This window comes from Chionomys nivalis, chromosome 23 (assembly GCF_950005125.1).
Source record: "Chionomys nivalis chromosome 23, mChiNiv1.1, whole genome shotgun sequence".
NCBI lineage: Eukaryota > Metazoa > Chordata > Mammalia > Rodentia > Cricetidae > Chionomys > Chionomys nivalis.
Window position 1 is genome coordinate 828,408 of NC_080108.1, and position 22,857 is coordinate 851,264.

Consider the following 22,857-nt stretch of genomic DNA (forward strand, 5'->3'; position numbering starts at 1 on the left):
CCTGGATGCTACCACACCCCCACCCCACCCTACAAAACCAGTTCCTGATTTCCCTACTTCTGGAGCCCTCTCCCCCAACCTGCACCCCCACTTTAGTACTGACTGGGGGGGAGTTTGGAGGGACAAAGCTGAACACCATATCCTAAGGGTGCTCAGATGCTGGAGCAGGGTGGGAAAGCAAAGAGCTGAGTCTCTCCACCGACCAGTCCCTGAGTCTGGGAGGGGTCCAGCCCGAAGGGTGGAACCAATGGGAGAGGTCCTGGCAGAGGCAGCACAGCCTAAGTTAGGGGCATGGGAAGTGTGGGGACAGGGGGTACTGTAGACTCCCCTCCGGCATAGGACAGAGTCGACAAAAGACTGATTGATTGCACAGGACCTGCAGAGGTGGGGAAACGGCCGCGCCTAACGGAACTGGGATCGCAGAAGAGGCAGGCAAAGCTAGGTATTTTCCAGGCTCTCGCCCTTTGCACAGCTCCTTTCCTTGACTACTAGAAGAGTAACTTTCTCAGCCCACCCTCAGCCCCACCTCCTCTTCTAGGGGTAGCAGTTCTAAATGCCTCTCCCACCTTCAGTGGGTGCACAGACCCACCTGCCAGGTCAGCCCTCCGGGCCCCGCCCATACGTGCTAGGAGGGAGGAGGGAAAGAACCTGCCTAAGTGTAGGGGGTGGGGAAAGAAGCAAGTCAGAACTCGGGGAGCCAAACTTCTTAGCAGCTCGGGAACTAGAGAGCACAGCGGCCCTAAGCCTGCTGCTCCGGAGCCTCCCACCCCGCCTCCCTCGGCGAGGAGGTGCAGAGACTCCGCCGGGGGTGGAGGAGGCGGCCCGGAGGCGGGGAGGGGGAGGCAAACCCTGCCCACTCGGCTCGGAGCCCAGAACGGCCGCGGAAGTCGGAGGCCGGAGCGCAGGGCGACGAGGGCACCGGGGGCGGGGGTCTCCTGCCTGACCCCTATCGCCCCCCAGTCAGCAAAGTGGAGGCTTCTTGGACTTTACAAGCAGAAGAAACAGATCGGGACAGCCAGCTGCTCCGGGTCAAGGTCTAGCCTACCCCCACCCTCCCGTGCCACCCCCACCCCATCATCACCAAGCGCTCCCAACTCACTGGTGAGCGCGGCTGGCTGGGGGCTGGATGCGGGGACGGCCGCGATGGCCCCGTGCGCGGGACAGCGGGGGCTCTGGAGCCCGCTGCCGGGGCTGCTGCTCGTGGCAGCGGCGCTGAGCCGGCCCGCCGCGCCCTGTCCCTTCCAGTGCTACTGCTTCGGCAGCCCCCGGCTGCTGTTGCGCTGCGCGTCGGGCGCGGAGCTCCGGCAGCCGCCGCGGGACGTGCCGCCCGACGCGCGCAACCTCACCATCGTGGGCGCCAACCTGACCGTGCTGCGCGCGGCCGCCTTCGCGGGAGGGGACGAGGAGGCGACGGAGGGCGTGCGCCTGCCTCTCCTCACTGCGCTGCGCCTCACACACAACAACATCGAGGTGGTGGAGGACGGCGCCTTCGACGGGCTACCCAGTTTGTCGGCGCTCGACCTGAGCCACAACCCACTTCGCGCCTTGGGAGCCCGTGCCTTCCGCGGGCTGCCTGCGCTGCACTCGCTGCAGCTGAATCACGCGCTGGCGCGGGGCGGCCCCGGGATGCTGGATGCCCTGGACGCCGCGCTCACCCCGCTGGTCGAGCTGCGCCTGCTGGGCTTGGCGGGCAATGCGCTGAGTCGCCTGCCGCCCGCCGCGCTGCGCCTGCCTCGCCTGGAGCAGCTGGACGCGCGCGTCAACGCACTGACCGGCCTGGGCCCCGACGAGCTGCGCGCGCTCGAGCGCGATGGCGACTTACCCGGGCCGCGCCTGCTGCTGGCGGACAACCCGCTTATCTGCGGGTGCACCTCGCGCCCCCTGCTGTCCTGGCTCCACAATGCCACCGAGCGCGTGCCCGACGCGCGCCGCCTGCGCTGCGCCTCCCCGCGCGCGCTACTCGATCGGCCACTGATGGACCTGGACGAGGCGCGGATGGGTTGCGCCGACGGCGATGCTAACGAGCGCGGGGAAGAGGTGGATGTCGCCGGCCCGGAGCTGGAAGCCTCTTACGTCTTCTTCGGGCTGGTGCTGGCACTTATCGGCCTCATCTTCCTCATGGTGCTCTACCTAAACCGCCGTGGCATCCAGCGCTGGATGCGCAACTTGCGCGAGGCCTGCAGGGACCAGATGGAAGGCTACCACTATCGCTATGAGCAGGATGCAGACCCGCGCCGCGCGCCCACTCCGGCTGCCCCCTCCGGTTCCCGGGCCACTTCTCCGGGCTCTGGTCTTTGAGCCTCACGTCCCTAATGGGAGGCTGTCCCTGTCAGCTGATAACTTTACTGGGACCACCCAGCCTTCCCCTGCCTGGCCTGAGCCCTGGAGATGACACACCAATGAGTTTGGATCTCTGAGACCTTTGGATCAATCGTAGCATCTCTCCCAACCCAAAACTCCAAGGTGTACTCGTTTTTTCCCTGGCCTAAGAGCTTCCAGGTCAAAAACCCAGAGATGCCCCCATCTGTTTCCAGAAACAAACCCTTCCTGTCTGTCCTTCCTGGACCACTGAAATCCCTTCACCCAAAGGTCTATCCAAAGACCCACTCTTCCATTTTGAAATCTCTAGCGCTTTCTCCACCACACACGCTTTGAGCCAGACACCTTGGCTAGACTGCACTGACCCCTGTCCCCAGTTAGGAGCCCTCAGTCCTTTTCTCAGAGCTCAGGGGGTCTACATCCCTTCTGGTCTTATCAGAAGGTTTTTGTGGAGTTTGAGCCGTTTGTCCCACCCCAGAATTCTGAGCCCTCCATCTCGTAATCCACATCCAGAGGCTCTGTGGCTTAAGTGGCCTCCTCTAGTCTGGCGTGCTTCATATACTGATTCTAGCTCAAGCTCCTCCATTCCATGGCCCTGCCTGGGTCTCAGCTCCAGCCCTGTCCCTCTCGACCCAGGGACATGCCTTGGTGTAGAATCCATCCTTAACCTTTCCAACCGGGGATCGGATGTCCCAACGCTCAGTGTTTGTCCTCAAATCTCAAGCTCAGCTCTTCACCTCGGTCACTTTCGTGCCCTGGCCCAAGTCTTAGGCTTACCCATCACTGGCACTTTTACCTGCCTCTGCCATTCTCTGATCCGGATCCAGAGAGGAATCTCCCCATCGTGGGGTGCTACCCACTGCCCTCCTAGAAGGAGTTCTCCCATCCTGTGGGACAAGGGCAAGCACCCTATGGCACATAGGCAAACCCTGGTGAGGAAGAGAGCATGTGGGGTGTGCAGGGCCTCCAAACCAGGGTCACTGGTCCATCTGGGAAAGAGAGGCTGGGAGCTGCTATCTGTCTAGTTCATCTGCACTCTCTCTCACCCATGCGGTCCTCCCCTGGGAACTCCTTGCTACCACCTCTCATGCCTTCCGGAGGAGGATAGAGTCTGACTTCTTGTCTCAGTCACAAGCCTTCCTGGGTCAAGGTCATGGCCTCAGCGCCCTGCCTTCTGCAGGATCCCAAAGCACAATGGTGAGTGAGGAGGGGCCGCCTTCCCGCCGCTCACCCTAAGTCAGGCAGAATGGCAGGCCCATGCTGCCTCTGCACAGGAAGTCTTCCTCCTCTGTGTATTGGCTTGAGGCCCGCCTTCCCACCCTCAACTGAGAAATCTGGACCTCCCTTGGGCTGTTTTCTATAAAGTCTGCAATAATCTCCCATACTCTCTGCTCTTGTAAGTGGTACTGTGTCTTTCCTACTGACCTTGGGGCCTTGGTGGTAGTGAGAGGTGGCAAGGGGGCATTTGAGGCCGTGTCCCTTGTGTGTTCTCTGGAGTTGTGTGGGGGGGGGGTGGGGGAGAAATGGACTGTGGGTTCACAGAGCAAGACTGAGGCTAGATACGTGGAGGGACTTTCCACCACTCTCCAAACCCCCCTGATTTTTGATGGTCTGAAATGGGCTTATCCACAACCAACCATGAATTCTACACTTTTTTACACTCCCTGTCCTTTGGGGTGGGGCCTGGAAGGAAATATGTTTAGATTGACTAACCTTGCCTGGGATGAGCCCCTTAGGAAAGAGGCCAGCTACTAAGAGGAGAGGCAGTTTACTAAGGTAAATTTGTCTGAGGGGCCATTGGCTGCTCCAGGCCCATCTGCTTGCTAGCTTTTTTGCCTAAGAGAGTTGAACAAAAGGAGAAACAGCAGCCGGGGGTGGGGTGGGGCAGAGTGAACCCCCCTTTTATAAAGGCAATGGGAAGCAGGTGGGCCCCAGGCTGAAAGAAGTGGCTCATCTCTTATTTCAGGATTCCCAGAGTTGTTTACTTAGGTTTCAAAGCCCTGGAATCATGGGCAGAAGTCTAAAATTCCAGCATATATTTTTAAAAGTTCAGAGCCACGTGTTTCTAGAACGTGTGGCTTCTAAATATTGAAAAGGCCATCCTGGTGCCATGGGAAGCCTCTGTTGTCTTGGCGGTACACAGTGCACTTCCTGCTTGTCTTCTCCTAGTGGATGCTGTATCCCCCCAAGCTGTTTTCCATGGACATCTGTCAGGGACCTTCAGTGTGTGCTCTGGGCGTCCTCTAGAAAAGAATAGTGATGTTCTTATCCAGGTTAGGAAACCACCTCTCAACAGATCACCTCGGTGCTAAATGTGTACCGTAACTGCAGTAAATCCTAGCAGATAAAGGGTGCTGTTGGCTGTGGGTGCATTATCGGCAAATGAATGAACCTTTTACATGGTGCCACTTTGGATACTCTGCTAAGAACTTAGTTTTCCTGAGCCATGGAATAGCAACAGATATTTTAAAAGTCAATTGAAGGCCTGTTGTATATGATGCAAGACTTTGCCTTCGTGTCTTTGATAAACTCCATTAGAAGCCAGCTCCTGGTCATGCCAGCCCATGTCCCCAGCCTTTGTCCTCTGCGGGTCTAGCCTCACAGTTAGCCTATGCTGGACACTAGCTCTGCCAGTCCTAAGGAGCCTAAGAACCGGGAGCCCCAGACCCAGCCTAAAAGAACTTTGTACATGAAGTAGCGTTTGAGCTGAGTTGGGGTTTGTTCTGTTTTGTTTTGTGATGCTAGGAAGGTCAAATCCAGATGCTTGCACTGACAGGCTAGGCAATCACTGTACCACTGAGCTACACCCACAAGCCCTTGATTTGTGTTTCCTTTGGTTGGTTTTGATACAGGATCTTGCTACGTGGCCTAAACTGGCCTTGGACTTAAGACCCTCAATTTTCAGCCTCCTTAGTGCTGTGCCTCCAGGAATGAGCCACCCTGACTCCCCCATACCATCTGCTCAGTCCAAAGCCTCTCCCAGGAGCTGCTACAAATGAGGGTTGGGGAGAGGCCCAGAGGATGGGGCAGCAGGGACAGAGTGGCAGGGGCAAAGTTATCTCTGATGTCTCCTTAGAGAGCAGGTAGGGCAGTGAGCAGGCAAGGGCAGGTAAGTGTGGGTGGAACTGTCAAGACTGTGGTAGACAAGAACCCTCTGAGCACTCAGAGAGACGAGCAGACTTCTCAGGTTTCTGTGACCCCATGAGAGGTTCTCTGGGAACCTCTGGTGTTGGTGACCCTGAGCCCATCCTTGCCCCTCTGATCTAGAGTGAGAGTCGATGAGGACCTGGCTTGAGCCTGAGGACCGAGTTCGAATTTGACTAAGCACCCATCTTCCCAGGCCCTCTGAACCCTTGGTCCTTACTGTGTGCTGGGGAATGCTGCTGAGTAGGTCTCCACCTTTCTAGCGCAGGCTGGCACTGTCCCCTAGAGTTCCCTGTCTCTCTGCAGCTCTGTCTTTCTTCCATTCAGGCTGTGACCTCTACAGACACTGCCTCCGACTGAAGGCCATCTCCATCTTCATTAAGTCGGCCTGGCAGATGTTCGGCCCTAATTTACTGGCATGGCCTTTCCTAGGCTGAGAGAAGCGAGGGGGGCAGTTAACAAGGCTGCTCCACAACCTCACCCCACCTAGTGCGCCCTCTCACTCACTTCCCTCAGCATCCTGCGGGGGCAGCTTTTCCGGGGATTGGCCAAAGCTCAAAGTGTACAGGAGCTGCTTCAGGTCACACAGAGGCCAGAATTCCTACCTCCAAGGCTGGTCTTCCCCGAGTACTTGGTGGGTCCATCACCTCTGGATTCGGCATCTTCTTATTCCTGTGGTACCACTTCCAGAAGCCAGGATGAACCATGAAAACCGAGGGAGGAAAAAAGACATAACAGTGGGGTGGGGGGGGCACCATCAGTTGCTTCAGACAGGTTGAAGGAGTCCTGATCTTGGAGACAGCAGGTGTGCCGGGGGCCATGTCTGTTGTGAGGGGAGCAAGGGGCTGATTCTGGATGCCTGAGCTCAAGTCCCTGCCTTTCAACCCACCCTTCTTCCTGCACTGGCTCTGGTGAACACCTGCTGAGCGCAGGGCTCACGTAAAAGAACCAGATCTTACTGCTGTTCTGGGTCCAGATGGTGCCATGCAGAGTCACTGCGAATGCGGCCATGCAAACATAGGATGTCAGGGAAGTCCTTGAGTTGGCCATTCACGCTGAGAAACTTCGATGGAAAAGGACTCACTATCAATAATCACATGGAAAAATTAAAAAATAATAAATTTTTATTACAAAGGAAGCCAGAGGGTGGCACACAAACCACAGGTGTCTGGAGGCAACTCAGGAGGATCACCAAAAGTCTGAGGGCATCTTAGGCCAGAATGAGACCTCAAACAAAAGCAACAGCCACGGGGACTGGAGAGTAGCTCAGTGCCTACGAGTACTTACTGCTCTGGTAGAGGACCAGGATTCAGATCCCAGCGCCCATGTCAGGCAGCTCACACCTGCTACAGAGGACCTCTCACACACCCACGTGAATGCACAAATGCATGCAGACATAAATAAATAAAATTTAAAACGCTTTTCCATTTAAATCTCAAAAAAAATGAAAAAGAAGAAGAAGAAGAAGCCGGGACTTAAGAAATGGCTCAAAGGTTAAGATCACTTGCTGCTCTTCCAGTGATGCCACTTTGGTTCCCAGAGCCTACACTGGGGGTCTGAACCGCCTGTAACTTCATATCCAAGTCTTTTTCTGGTCTTGAAGCACCTGTACATATATTCCATACACATAGAGATACACACATACAAAAAATAAAAACTTAAAATGTTTATTTTAAAAAAAAAAAATAGGCAGGCTAGGGCTGCAGCTTAATTGGGGGAGTGCTTTCCTAGCATGTACAAAACCCTGACTTTGGTCCCCAGAACTACATAGACGGGATGTCGTGGCGTATGCCTGCAGTTCCTGCACTTGGGAGATGGAAGCAAAAAGATCAGTTCAAGGTCATCCTTGGCGTCACAGAAAGTTTCAGGTCACTCTGGGCTACATGTAACCCTGCTTTTAAAAAGGATTCTACAGCTACCTCTCTCTCTCTCTCTCTCTCTCTCTCTCTCTCTCTCTCTCTCTCTCTCTCTCTCTCTGTGTGTGTGTGTGTGTGTGTGTGTGTGTGTAATCAAATGGGGGGGGCAAGGATTGCTTAGAGCTGTGTAGACTGCTGTTCCTGAACCCAGTGACTTTTGACCAGGAGGGAGGGAAAGTGCGGAACCGCTGGGCTGGACCCTCACATCTTGGGGGTGCAGCCAGCTGTCCCAGGCCCTGAGCCCGCATTAGCACAGCACCCTCTCCCAGCATAGCATCATGACTCTCACTGCTGTGCGTCTGGTTCCTGCCTGTACTGGCCGCTTTTCTTGCCCCTTGCCCACATCAGGATGGGGCGAAACTGTCTCCCTTTTAGGTCCTCACCCTAGTACCCAGAAAATATTTTCAGAACTCCCCAAGCCTCAGTCCTACCCAGCTGATACACATATCCAAAGGGAGAGGATCACACAGGGCGCTCTGACCTCCCTCCCTGCACTTCTCTACTCCCACAATCCCCCACCCCATTAAACTGTAATTGCAATGATTTAAGATGCCTGGGTGGCCAGTTCCTCCCTACTGTTTCACAAAGGGAATAAACTTGACGAAGATGCCTGTGGTCCTGTCTCTTGGGAGACAGAAGTATTACGTTCAGGAGTTCAAAGCCAGCCTCCACTGTTCCAAGACCAACCGGAGCAACCTGAGCTCCGCCCCTGCAACGCTAAAACAAACTTTCGGAGAGTGACCCTGCAAAACATAATTTAGACTTGGCTTCTTCACTTCAGTTTTGAGTAAGATTTAACCTTCTGGCTCTCTTTTGGATACTTTTTCAGGGTCCTGCCTGGGAAGAGCCTTCCCAAGCTTTTCAGTGTGTCTTCTTCATCTCGGGGACCTGAAGAGACATCTATTGGCAGAGGCGTTGCTGAATGATTTTCCCCATTCTCTTTTCTTGATATCCAGGCGCCATCTGCTGGTCGAGATGGGACAGTTCCTTGGTTCCTTTCTTCTTTCAGGTCACTATCCATGCATGGGGTATTGAAGCCCATAGGAACTGCTAAGAAGCTAAGGATACAGTTTCGAGTACAGCAGAGAAAATAGTATGTGACGTCACCCAGAATTTTCTATATGTTAGAGATCTTTCTAGACGCTATTTTTCTTTAAACCTGTTACCCTGGTGACAGTTCCTGCCTCACAGATGAGGAGCATAGGTCACAAGGAGATGAATATGGCTAATAAGATCAAGATCATATAAGGTGAATAAGAGGCCAGTGGGTTTAGGACCCAGACAGTGAGCTCCGCAGCCGTGCTCTAGACTTCTTACGGGGAAAACGGGAGCAAGGATGGTAGGAAAGGACCGTCTTTGAATCAAGTAGCCGTGATGGCTCTTCTGAGAAACCAGCTGGGAAAGACCAACCTAGGAAGAAGTATCCAGGGCTGAGGGACGGAGACCGAAATTTCCAGTATCAATTGGGGGTGAACTCTGGCCCTGAGCACCTCTCTAGCTTTCAGTTCCGCCGCCAACTCTGCATCTCTCAAAGAGATCTTGCCCTGCTTGCCTGCAGCGCCCCTCCTGGTCCATGCTCAACACTGCAGCCAGACCGATGGTGGGGACACATTAACGGGATCCCTCTCGCTCCACTGCCGCTACCCCATTCTCTTCTGGGTGGTGACCTCCTCCCTCTGGTTGCTGCCAGCTCTCCCAGCCCCCTTCACCCCAGTACGACAAAGGCCTTAACAGTTACCTACAGGTCCAGGTTGTCTCTCCCGTAAGCATCCTCCCGTGTGCCCACAGAATGTCCAGAGCTCCTCTTCACACACCTACCTCTGTCTTATCCTTCAACATTCACTCCAGACTTCTCTTCCTCCCAGAAGCCTGTCTGATAGTCCTCTCAGCTACCCCAACAGAGCAAGAAGACCCTCCTTAGCGTGGCTTGCTGTGCTATGTGTCAAGGCCACTCCTCAGCAAGTCCAAACTTTGGTCTTGTCCTCTGTAGATGTATGAACAATTGGAGGACGATTGCCACACATCCAGCAAATGCCGCAAACCAATAATAAATAATTGTTTGCAGTAGTGATCTCTTACTTGCTCAGCCTGCCTGCCTTCCTCCTCCTCTCTGGTTCTTTTGGAGGCAGGGTCTCTCTATGCAGCCAAGATCTTCCTGTCCTGAACTTCTGAGCACCGAGTGTGAGCATGTACTGACTACTACACCTGTCTTCATTTATTTTTCTTTCATGTTGAAATTTAGACAGTTAAACCCCACCCTTTGGAGGAGATTGGCCTAAGAGTTTTGAAGAGATATAAAACAGGTCCCTATCTTCTAGAAATCACCCTCCTGATGCCTCTTCACAGCCAGCTTTCACACAGTCCCAGCCACCAGCAAGCACTGGCCCTATTTCCCGCACATACTCACAACATATACACAAAATAAATAAATATAAATAATAAATGTTGTTTTATTTTGCTGTATGCTATTTCACCTGAATATACACCTTTGTGCCTCATCCATGCCTGGTGTCCAGAGGGGCCAGAAAAGCACTGGATCCCCAGAAACTGGAGTTACAGAGGGTTGTGAGTTGCCATGAAGGTGCTGGGAATTGAACTCGGAACTCTAGAAGATACCGTGCTTTTAACTGCTGATCCATCACTCCAGCCCTTAAATATGATTTCTTTAAAAAAAAAAATTCTAAGTTTTTTTTTTTTTTGGTTTAAAATCATAAATGGAGGATATTGTCTTTCAAGTGTCTTTTCTGAATCTACCAAGACCATCACCATTTTAACCCTCTCTCATGAACTTAAATATTTGTTCTTATTTTCATTTTTTTGCCCTGGAATAAAAGAGTTGTTAGTAGTAACAGTGGTGCATTTGAGACAGGATCTGTGTAGCCCTGGCTGTCCTGGAACTCACTCTGTAGACCAGGCTGACCTCAAACTCAGAGATCTGCTGCCTCTGCCTCCCAAGTTCTGGGATAATATTACTATATTGTATTGGGTTACATAAGGCCATGTTCATGCAAATTTATGAGTGCAGGCTGAGCGCCTCCCCTATGGTCTACTGCCCTCCCTTCATAATCCTTCTTTTCATTTAATTCTATATTTGTTCAGAACAATATTTTCTCTTCCTTTTTGGTGAATTCCTCTCTGATCCATTTAGAGGTGTTGCTTGATTTCCAAATACCTGCAGACTTCCCAGATACATTTTTTTTTGGTGTTAATTTCCAGTTTATTTCTGTGTTGATCAGAGAAAAAAATTATGAGCTAAAAATTTTAAGTTTATTAAGGATCTCTTTAGGCACAGAAAATACAAGCTATGTATTTGAGAAGAATACTTCTGTTTTGTTTAGGGGTAAACTATGCAGTGATGTCTTCTAGGCCTTGCTAATATCAATTAGGTCATTCAGACCTTTTGTACCCTCTTCTGCCTCAGTTGGCTGATGAGAGAGGGGTACTTAGGTTCATACATTTATCCTTTCTGCTCCACCCCTTGTTATACCACGTATCTGGACACACAATGACCAGGTGCACTGTGCATTTAGGATTATCATGTCTTGATAAACTGACACTCTTATTAGTGTTCAAACCCTTCACCAACTCTATTAACATTTCTTGTTCTGAAATCTACTTTGTCAATTACTAATATTGCCATTAATTGTGCTTTTTTATTGTTTGCATGGTGTAGCTTTTCTAACTTTTGAGGGGCCGTTTTGTTTTGGGTCTAGAGCTGAAGTTAAGCCTCCTGACTGCTGGTATTATAGGTGTGAAACAATACACCTGGCCTCCGTCCTACAAAATTTAACACATCAGCCAGCTGGTGGCTCACGCCTTTCATCCCAGCACTCAGAAGGCAGAGGCAAGTGGATCTCTGTATGTCTGAGGCCAGCCTGGTCTACACAGTGAGTTTCAGAACAGCCAGCAGCCAGAGCTACATAATGAGACTCTGTTTTGAAAAAAAGAAAAGAAAATGAAAAAAAGAAATTTTGGTATATCCCTTGTCTTTATATGTAGAGCAGGTTTTTGCTATCTTTTTTAATTGATTCCCCTCCCTGCCTCTCCCCTCCCCTTCAACCCCCTGCCAAGGTCCCCATTTAAAGCAGGTTTTTTTTTAAAGATTTATTTATTTATTATGTATATAATGTGCTGCATGCATGCCAGACAAGGGCACCAAATCTCATCATATATAGTTGAGAGCCACCATGTGGTTGCTGGGAAATAAATTCTGGACGTCTGGAAGAGCAGTCACTGCTCTTAACCTCTGAGCCATCTCTCCAGCCCCCTAAAGCAGGTTTCTTATAGACAGAATTTAGTTAGATGATAAACCCAGTCTGGCAATCTCTGCCATTAATTTGTTGTGTTTAGTCCATTTTCATTTGTTATAGTTACTGATATCATTGGGTTTTATTGGTTTTTATTTTTTAAAAAATACTATTTTTATTTTTCTGTTTTTTCCATCTATTTTTCTTTTTGTAGTTGTCTCTGATTTCCTGCCTTCTTTTGAAATATCTGAATTAATTTTTAATATGCTATTGTTTCTATTTTCACTTATAGATGTATTTCTATCTTGAGTTGTTGCTCCAGGGATCACAATATACACACCTTTTCCTGGTCTACTTAGGGTTATTACTTCATCACTTCAAGTATAATAGTATTTTTACATTTTTTCATCACATGTGTTTATGCGTGTGTTCATCCACATGTATATATGGGTATGCACACACAACATACTTGTGAAGATCACAGGACAACATGTAGGGGTGGATTCACTCCTTCCGCCCTATGGGTTCTAGGGATCAATCTCTGGTCATCAGACTCGGTGGTAGTCACCTTTGCCTCCTGAGCCTTCTCGACAGCCCTCAAATATAACACAGAAGATGTGTGAATAAATAAGTTCTTAATTTCCCTCACATTACAGATGTCTTATGGCGCTAATTCTCTGTCAGGAGTGGCAACCCTGCCAGCTTTACGGTCTTCCTTCATTTCGTTGGTCATCATCCTAAAGAACAATCAACAGAACCTTGTATTTTTACCCAAATCATCGCCATGTCCGTCACATTGCATTCCTGAAAATCGGAGCTTATCTTTGTCATAATTTCCCTTCAACCTGAAAAGTTTTATTTGCTTTTTTTTTTTTTTTGTAAGTGTGGTGATATGTTCGTTTGGTCTTTATTAATTTGAGAATCTGTCTTACAAAGACTCATAAAGGGTGATTTTTTTTTTACTGGATATGAAGCTCGGAGTCCACATTTCTGTTAGCCTTTTAAATTGAGACAGGGTTTCTCTGTAGCTTTGGAGCCTGTCCTGGAACTCTGTTTGTAGACCAGGCTGGTCTCAAACTCACAGAGATCCGCCTGCCTCTGCCTCCCGAGTGCTGGGATTAAAGGCGTGCGCCACCACCGCCCGGCTAGTTCATGTTCTTTTGACTTCCATGTTTTCCCCTGAGAAACCTGTGTTCAGACAGTAATTCTTTAAATGGAAGAACATTCAGGAATACATCATTTTCTCTAGTGGCTTTCAAGAGTTTTAACTTGATCTTGGGTTGTAGGAGTTTAGTAATATTTGTCTATACATTGTTTTTCTTCTACAAATGGTGATGTTTAACCTTGTCAACTCTGTAGGATCTGGGAATCGCGTGGAGGACATACCTCTGGGTGTGTCTGTGGTATGTCCCCAGAGAGAAGTGACTGAGAGCTGGAAGGGATCCACCCTCAGAGTAGGTGGCATCACCCAGCAGGTGGCCCAGATATAAAGAGGCCAAGGAAGAAACAGTTCTGCCTGTCTCCTTAGTTCCTGAGAAAGTGCGTGAGTGTGTCTCTCACTGATGCCGCCATGGTCAGACTCCAGGTCTCTCAGTTTTCCAGTGTGGCCTGGATGCCAGCGATTCCCTAGAAATCCCCCAGGCCTTCAACACCAGACTGGAGCTCCAAAGGCAGCCAGTAGGTGTGGAGAATTGTCTGTATTCTGTCAGTCATGTTATAAATAAACGCTGATTGGCCAGGTAGGAAATATAGGCGGGAAAACCAGACAGGAAGTAGAAATGATGTAATGATAACAGGAGACTTCTGGGAAAGAGGAAGTTGATTCCTCCCACTCCTGCCCAGACCACTGAAGCAGCAGGACGTGAGCTACCCCACTGAAAAAAGGTACTGAGCCACATGGCTAACATAAATCAGAAAAATGGGTTAATCAAGATGTGAGAGTTAGCCAGTGAGAGGCTAGAGCTAATGGGCCAATCAGCTTTATAACTTACAGAGATCTTTGTGTGATTTTTTTCTGGGACTAAACAGCTGGGTGTAGGGCAGGACAAAAACCCCAACAAGCAAGCTGGTCCACTCATGTTACAACCAGCTTTGTAGGTAGAGTAGCTACTAGGTTCTCTGCCTCTCCAGCAAACAGAAAACCATGGTAATATGTGCATCCCAAGGTTCTCATCCTCCACAGAATCCTGCCTAATTCACCTCTCGAATATGTTAATGTGTGTCTTCCATCAGGCTGGGGCAGGGAGCAGGTAGCAGCCATATTTCCTCAAATATTACTTTTTCTGCAGCAATGTCTTTCTCCTCTGCTCTGAGTATCAAATGACAATGAAACTATGATCAGGCCCCACATATTATCACACACACAGGACCCCAAGGCTCTGTTAACTCTAAAAGAAATGTATCCCTCCTTTTTCACAGATAAAAAAATTCTATCATCTATCTTCTAATTCAGTGAATTTTTTGTTACCCCCCTTATGTGAACCTAGCCAGTGTGTATTTTATTTCGGTTACTTTTTAATCCTAAAATCTGCTTTGTTATTCTCCCTATAGTTTCTGTGTCTCTGCTTTGAACAAATAAATGTCTTTCTAGCCATTTAAATTATAAACTACCACCTCTGATAATAATCTTAGAATGAAAGTCTTCTTAGAGTTGGTGCCTTTTGTTGGGACTAATGAGTCCTGGCCTTCAGCTGCTCTTCCCTCCTAGAACCTTCTAAGTGAAGTTACTAGAAGCTGTGCCTAGTTAGAGGATCAGAGGGTGGGATTTTCACCTGTTGGCCATTGATTTAAGCCTACATGGTGCTAAGAAAGAGGGGCTTTGGTATCAGTGTTTAAAGGTCTGTGTGTCAGTCTGTCTCTGCGTCTGTGTTTTCTCAACCTCCCGAAGCTCGAGAACTGGGGTCTAGCGCATAGAGCGCAGACCGGGGCCGAGGTGTGTGGCAGCCTTTTGTAATTTTTATCTTAAGTACTTGTCACAGTATGTGCATGTGTGTGTTTACAATAGTAATTTTAGATCTTGTTCTGGATAGTGTGAATGTTATATTGTGTAGACTATGGGACCTGTTAAAATCATCTGCGGAATGTTGATGTTGCCAAGGCTGTCTTTAGAAGCAACCAATGGCTTGTGAGATGACTTGGTGTGGAAATGCACTTGCAGCTCAAGCCTGGTGGCCTGAGTTTGAGCACCCATGCTCACATAAAAGTAGATGGAGAGCCGGGCGGTGGTGGCGCACTCGGGAGGCAGAGGCAGGCGGATCTCTGTGAGTTCGAGACCAGCCTGGTCTACAAGAGCTAGTTCCAGGACAGGCTCCAAAACCACAGAGAAACCCTGTCTCGAAAAACCAAAAAAAAAAAAAAAAAGTAGATGAAGAAAACCAACTCCACAAGGTTGTCTTCTGACCTCCACGTGTGCTCGCCCTCTCTCTCTCTCTCTCTCTCTCTCTCTCTCTCTCTCTCTCGGGCATGGCATCCATAGCACTATTCTGACTTCCTTGGGCACTGGGTATGCACATGATACATACACACATGCAGGCAAAATGCTCCCACACAAAAAGTAAAATAAATACATCTAAGCATCAACAAAAAAGATAAATGCCCAAGTATCCCTCCTGTCCTGCTTTGTCTGTAAGAGAACAAAAGGAATGACCCCCACATATGACTATCTAGGAGGAAAAGGCTTTGACATAAGTTGACACAATTTTTACAGGAATATAAAAAATAATTTTTCATCACATAATCATTTTTTAAATTATCATATTCATGGGTCTCTTTTTTTTTCTTTCTTTCCCTTATTTTTTTGAGACAGGGTCTCCCTATGTAGCTAGATAGACCTAGAACTCACTATGTAGATCAGGTTGACCTAAAATTCAGAGATCTGCCTGCCTCTGCCTCCCAAGAGCTTGGATTAAAGGTGTGCACTACCTTGTCCAGCATACCTTTCTTCTTTCTTTCCCTTTCTTTCTTTCTTTCTTTCTTTCTTTCTTTCTTTCTTTCTTTCTTCTTTCTTTCTTTCTTTCTTTCTTTCTTTCTTTCTTCTTTTCTTCCTTCCTTCCTTCCTTTCTTCCTTTCTTTCTGTTTTTCATTTGTTGTTGTTGTTGTAGTTTTTCAAGACAAGGTTTCTCTGTAGCTTTGGAGCCTGTCTAGCTCTTGTAGACCAGGCTAGCCTTGAACTCACAGAGATCCGCCTGCCTCTGCCTCCCTAGTGCTGGGATTAAAGGCGTGCACCACCACCGCCCACCATGCCTTCTCTTTAATTGAAAATAAGACACCATCTATTAAAATGTTGTCTGGTCCTCTCCATCTAGGTCCTTACTCTTCCCCTGTATCCCATAGCCCAGGGGAGGTAAAGCTTGGGGAACTGAAGTGACTTCAGAAAGACCTGGCAGAGCAGGCTATGGAGAGCGGGCAGAGCCAGAACCAAGACTGGGCTGAGAACTGTAACTGAGGAGACAGTAACAGACGGGAGACAGGGTCTTCAGCTCGGAAGTCAACCAGGGCTCATGGAATCCAGGCAATTCTGAGAGAGACCCAAGTCTTGGCAGCTTCCCCCTGAGGCCACGAGGCTAGACAATAGAAAAACAGAAATGGGGAAGTCCCTTGGGAATCTTCAGGAGAGCCCAGAGGAGGCACAAAACCAGGCAGTCCCCGGGCAGGTGTGCACGTCTGGGTCCCTTTCCTGCAGTCCCTGTCCTGTCGGGGCTCGAGAGACAAGAAATAAAAACACAGCCAATGTCGTCTGTCACAAAAGGCCTTTAATGGCCTCTCGTTCAAGGTTCTTTTGCTCATCTGTCCTGTTGGAGCTGAATAAACTATAATGACTTCACAGAACAAGGGCAGCCACAGGAACAACAGGTTGACCTGGATGTGGTCCAGGAATGAATGTGCCAAAACCATCACGTCACAGAGGGTCACAGACCTGAGGCTGCCCCAGCCACCCCTCCCCACCACACCCAGGACACACATCAGCTCCCACCCCAGAAGAGGTAGCCCGGCAGCAGTTGTGTCTGGACCTAACACGGAGTGGAGATGCCCAGGGAGGACAGATTATCCCGTATATTCATTCTGCTGTGGGCTCTGTAGGTCGGCAGCCCAGGCAAGACCCTATTCCCTCACACAGGCTGCCCCTCATAGGTCCTCTTTCCTGCCCACTTAGATCCCTTCCGGTCATCCCTGTGAGGTGGGCAGAGCCTGGAACTAGCCCTTTACACGTAGGGAACCTGAGGTCAATGGGGTCTCCTAAGTCACGCTTGGACTGAACATAAACATCTTTCTCACATGCCATGTGGTTAGCAGTGCCCTGAGCTTCATATCCTCACCTAGGATGCCAGGAGGTTCAGGCAGGACTGTGCCAAAGGCTAGCCCAAGTTTCAGCAGTGAGCTGTGGTGCAGGTGAATTCCCGTGAGCGTGCAGATCAGCACGGAAGGAAGCTGACGGACTACAGGAGGGGAATCAGCCTCTGGGCACAAAAGCCTCCTGTTGTGCACATGGGCATTCACGGGTGTGGAAGTGGGATCCTAGGAGATGCACTCAAGGAAGACATACCTAAATGCCTCTGGAGAATCCAACCTCACAAACACCCTCCCTGGTATATCTATTATGTGAACCTGGACTCCTATCCCTTGGCTATGTATAGAGGCCAGCCCTAGCTTTTCCTCCCATGGCCCTGCTCTTCCTGTTGAGTCACGGGCTTTGCCTGAGAACGAGTCCAGAGTAGAGACTCTGCGGTCCCCATGCAGCATGTGTCAATATTGGGGCCAAGCCCTCCCTTCACTGAGCATAAGGTTCCAACCCACATCCAACTCATCCCCAAGCTCTGTGGTGGCTCAATTAGAAAACAAGCACTGGTGACCCGAGTTCCAACACAAAGTATCTTTGCATCAGCGTGCGGGAGTCACCCCAACACACAAAGAGCAAGAGGAGAGCCTGTGCTTGCTGGTCTAAGATTAAACCTCAGAATGGTGGTCTGAAGCTTTTCTTCAAAGCAGAGTTTAAAAGTGAAACCTCGAAAGACAAGAAAGTTAAGTGCAGAGTTATTCTGGAGGAAGCAGGAATGAGGAAAAGGCCGGAGACCTGGCCTTTCGCCCCTTCCCCAACTTCCCCTGGCAGCAACCCCAGCGAAGCTGTGTGGAACACCTCCACAGTACCTGGGGGCAGACAGTGGGTCCCAGGGACCTGTGCTTTGACTGTGATTTCCCTTTTGGGGGATGACAGGTTGGTAATGTTGAGGGGGTGCTTCCCCTCCCACGGGTCTCCCTGTGAAGCCAGTGTGCATGGGGGTGGCAGAGGTGTGGATCTGTCCCCATCAGTAGGCTGCTTCAGGACAGGAGGGAGGACAGGAGTTAGAGAGCTGCCCGGATCAGGCCCAAGACAGGCTGTGTGGATAAAAATCAGAGGAGTCTCATTTGGTCCTTAACTTTAAAGAGTATCAGAACAGGCACCTGCCTGGGTCCTGGGAGTTCAGGGTTGGGAGCCTAGCCCCTCTCTGGTGGATGGAAGCTATGCATACGGGCGTTAGCCATTAGTGGGGGAGAGCTGCCTCTGGGGTGTAGCAGCCACTGTGAATAGATCAGCCAGGGCTCAGCTCTCAGAGCAAGAGGACTGGACATTCCCAAAGGTCTCCAAGGAGCTGTGGGGTTCTGTAGGTCCTGGACAGAATCTTATACTTAGAAGAGGCAACATGTATTTCCTCTCACCCTTGGATTTCTTGGGTAGCACAAGGCTGGGTTCAGCAACCTGATCTATGGTCAGAGTCCAGGTTTCTTGACTTCTGCGGGCTCTAGGAGGTGGGTGAATCCCGGCCCAGGAGAGTCCAGGATGTTCCTCCCTGTCCCCCAATCACTGACAATGCCCATGTCTTCTGTGTCCTGGTTGCTGGGGCCCATCCTTGGACAATAGCACCTACACTTCTCCCCAGTGTGGTCGAGTAGGCCACAACAGCTAATTGACATTGTGGCTGATATCTAACCAGGAAAAACAGGACAAAAGACAGAGACTGGCAAACAGAGGGCTCATTCTACGGCAAGCTTCCTGTGACACCTCGAGCCTCATCCGGGCAGTGACAGGGCCACCTCTGTGTAGCAGGTTGCAGCCTACAGAGTGCTTGCTCCTGGCTCTCCTCTCAGCCTCATAGCAATTCCACAAACAAAGCAGACAAAGACTATTGTTCCAGTTAGTAGGGACTGAGAGGTGGCCTTGGGGACTTTTAGGACATGGTATCTCCCTTTCACTGCACCAGGTGGGAATCAGGTTGTGAGCCACCCTCCAGCGGGAGCCATCTGGGCTTCAAAGCTGAAATGGCCACAGGGTCCAGCCAAGCAGCTCTGTCCTTATCTTTCTGAAACTGAACTCTTCTCTTGGATGGGATACTGGGCAAGTCCAGTCACTCTCTATTGACAAGCTTTTACCAAAGCATGCTCTTCCTGCCCAGACTGGCATCAACATATGCCCTCTGGTCTACTGGAAAGTCCCAGTGTGGGCTGTTTGGTGGCACAAGTCCCAGTCCCTCAGCACAGGAAAAGCCAACACCACCGGAGAATGCCTGGAACCTCAGGAGACTCCCTCACCTCCAGTTTCACTCCCAAGTACTTCCTGGCCAGGAACACTCCAGGACAGAGAAATGCTGGGCCATGTCATGAGACGGGGGTTAGGCATGGTGTCTGCAGCAGAGGCCTAGACAAGAGATCTAAGCCTCTTACTGAAGAAGAGACCAAAGAGACATACTAGCCCGAGTACCTCACCCGGGACGGCGGCACACCACGGTGAAGTAGAGGCAAGTGACACCTAATTCCAGACTCCCGTGGTGTAATTTCCACCTGGAAGAGCCACTGTGTCCAAACTCACATCAGGGCACTGTGTGGACCAGCTGTAGCCAGCGCCGTCAGTACTGCCTCTCACTTCCCTCTCGGCCAGCAGCTTTCTACAGACAGGGATTCTAGGGGGAAATCCACCCCAGTGTCCACAGCACCCAGCATAAAGGAACAGAGCTGTCAACAAAGGATGGTTGGGCTGGAATCCACCGTTAGGCAGTCCTGGCTCAAAACAGAAAGAGCTCTGAGACCTCCCTGTGGCTGGAGGAATTTCAGTTGATCTGTGGGGTAAACTGAAGGGTAAGTGGGGATGCTGAGGTGCAGGAAGTTCAAGAGATCCTCCTGAGAGACCCTTGGCTGTACAAGCTAAGGATGGGAGGGAGGTTTGCCAGGGAGGGGTTAGCCCAAATGCTAAATGGCCTTGTATCAGCTCCAAAGGTTTTAGTGGAAGCCAGTGGAGGGCACATGCTTGCTTTAAATTCTTCGAGATTTTTATCAACTGTATAGGTGCAAAAGTACCCAGCTAGCTCTGGCAGGGCCTGGATGCCAGGAGAGTCAGCAGCTACGATTCCAGGGCTGGTCAGGGACTATGACTGCCCCAAACTGGCTCTTCTAATCTGCAAAGAGGGGCCTTGAGTTGACCGTTTATGAGACATAAAAGGTGCAGGGCCAGTGAGCCTGGATCATTTCACCATGAGAAATTATTACAATTACTGGACACGGTGGACTGAAAACGGTTGGGATCCGATCTATAAAATAAAGTGCGAAGCCAGTGGTTGTGGGACACGCCTGTAATCCTAGCACTTGAGAAAAGAGGATCAAGAATTCAAGATCATTCTCAGCTACATAGTAGGTTCAAGGTTAGCCTGGGCTACATGATACTCTGCCTCAAAAACAAACAAAAGTCGTGGTCTCCCTTCTCAGGCAAGTACGGAACTGAGAAAAGAGAACAGAAATTGAGATGAGATCCTCTTGCCTGCTAATCATTATATTTGATAAACCCAAGGTTGTCCACAGACTTCTCATGCAAGCCTCAGCAAATATAAGCTCTGGGACAGAGAAATCCGGAGGCTGTGACCACAGCCAACTAGGGTCCTAGGACGGTCCTTCCTAGTCAGGAAGGTGCACCCAGTGCTCTGCCCAGCCCTGAGTCCCCTGAGGTCCCATGAATCTCCTCTAAAGGCAGATGGGGCAGTTGGGAGCCTCAGCCCCACCCGGCAGACTAAAAGCTCAGAGAGCCACAAATTTACAGACTAGAACTGGAAACTCTTGGGATCATCTGGTCTGCCTCCTGGCTTTACTGGAGAAACTGAAGCCCAAAGAGGGGAAGGGAACTGGCCCGAGGTCACACAAGTTAGCATCAAAGATATACCTTTGAGTACTGTTTTACCACCTGTCTGCCCTGTTACCCTGGAGACGCCCCTGTCAAGCACACTAACACCAACTGATGGATACTAGGTACCCACGACCCCAGTAGGTACTAGGGATCCACTCCTCCGGGAGAGGAGGCACTCTCCTACAGGGGAGTGCATCTCTAGGGGTGCCACCTTCCGGGACAGGCTCCCTTAGCAGTAGAAATGGTGGTCTCAGGCACGCCGCCCCTCCAGCTTATAGGACCAAGTCACTGTAAAACCCTTGGAGGGAGCTGGAAGATACTGGTGGTTTCAGCTGCCTGTGGCCCTCCATCCTTGCCTCCTGCAGGACTAGCCACTACGGGAAAGGAGGATGTATGCTCATCCCCTGCCCTGCCCCATCTCTTAACCCCTTTAGACAACCTTCTCAGTGGCTTCTGCTCACTGATAGGGGCTGGTGTTTGTTAGAGACCCATGTCCCCACTCCGTGCCCCCACACACAATGCAACAAAGCTAAGGTGACTGATCCTATCGGTACTGTGAAAGAGGTGTGGGTGCATCTGTAGCCTGCCTCAATCTAGGTGTCCACTGGCTAGAAAGTCAGTCCGTTGTCTGGAGTCTGTGTGCCTCCCTCATGAAACACAGGGACATGGACCAAGGATGAGGATGGAGGGGAAGGAGTCTCTGGTGGGCCTAGACCACAAAAAAAGCATTAAGAATCCATTCACAGTCTTGTCCTCTCCAGCCTGCAATACCCTCATCTTTTAGCTGCCAAACCGTCACCTCCTGGGACGGCAGACATCTTCCTGTGCGTCTTGATCCATCTTGCCCAACGTCTCCACGTCTTCATACCTTCTGGCCACACACCCTCCCTTTTCTGCTCCCCAACTCAAGCCAAATCCCAAGGCCAGGTGGTATGGCCTTTCTGGGAAGGAGCATGAAAAGGGGGTGGACAGGTGATCGCAGAGAGATGGCTGAGGAGGATGTGTGCTGTGGTCCTGCTGGCATGGTGATGGGAGGCCAGTTCTGAGGCCAGAGGCTCATCACCGAGACTCGGAAGACCACTGGGGCCCCTTGGTAGAAACTGGAAGAACAAAAGGGAAGGGGGAACCAGAACGGGGAGGAGACGAGAAAGCATCCGAGTGCAGATGTTGACCTGGAGCTGCCAGGGCGAGGGCTGGCCCCAGTCTATCTGTTGTTGAGGTGTGGAGAGCCAGTACCGTCCTCTTCTTCGTCCTTGTCGTCCTTCATGCCTTTCAGCCTCTGGCGGGCAAAGTCCTCAAATACAATGTCGTCATCACTGGTGGAAGAGACAAGGAAGATGCCGTGTGTTTGCAGGGGCAGACATCAGACCCATCCAGAGGCCTGATCAGGTGTGGGGAGAGGGGCTCAAGAGAGAACTACACTCTCCGGGGTCTCTGGGATGACCTCGGACAGAAAGGCACGCCAGCCTGGCCTATTTACAAACCAGTTGGTAACTGTGGGGGATTGTCACACAAAAACTCTAAGAAGCTTGCCTCTCCACATATAAGGGTTAGAAAAGTGACCCCCCCTTCCTGAGGGGGTGGAGAAGGTAAGTGGGGATAGCAGTGTGGCTCTACATTGGAACCCCCAAAGAACAGGTCTAAGAAATCCCACTTCACCTCCTTAAAATCAAACCAACAAGACTGCTTTAGGGAGCATGCCTATTTCAACCAGGAAGTTGGTTCTGGGCTCTAAGGAAGAAAAACAGGCCCTTCCTCCTAGAAGTACTAGCTCACATGCTAACCCCAAGGACCCCAAGTAGGGGAGGGACTTTTGAGCAGGGGGCAGAGGAAAAGGGAAAGATCTGGTTACGGTTGCAGGGCTAGGGACCGTTTCTTTTCATCATATCTCTTAGGCCCAGTCAGAGACACAAGAGCCCCGTGCCCCACAAGAACTCAGCCAACGGAATGGGCTCCCTCATAGGGCAACTTGAAACCCCCGTTTCCCAGATCTCTCCAAAGGGTCAAGGAAAGGAGGTTTAGGGAGTTGGAGGGAGACAACAAGCCTGGCCCCAGAGGTGATTCAAGCCATTGAACCAGGTCCTCTTCC

General features: G+C 50.5%; 2 protein-coding genes across 4 annotated transcripts in view; one reads left to right on the forward strand and one right to left on the reverse strand.

The window, feature by feature from the left end:
- Positions 1-865: 865 nt before the first annotated feature.
- On the forward strand, positions 866-3,658 carry Tpbgl (trophoblast glycoprotein like). The gene has a single exon (XM_057756346.1). The coding sequence runs from the start codon at positions 1,144-1,146 to the stop codon at positions 2,296-2,298; it is 1,155 nt and encodes a 384-aa protein (XP_057612329.1). The 5' UTR covers positions 866-1,143; the 3' UTR covers positions 2,299-3,658.
- A 12,699-nt stretch (positions 3,659-16,357) lies between these two features.
- Arrb1 (arrestin beta 1) overlaps positions 16,358-22,857 on the reverse strand; it is a 70,988-nt gene continuing 64,488 nt past the window's right edge. For all 3 annotated transcript variants that reach the window (XM_057755906.1, XM_057755905.1, XM_057755904.1), the window contains one exon: positions 16,358-22,084. In XM_057755906.1, the coding sequence (XP_057611889.1) occupies positions 21,973-22,084 (112 nt within the window). In that variant the 3' untranslated portion in view covers positions 16,358-21,972. The remainder of the gene's footprint in view (positions 22,085-22,857) is intronic.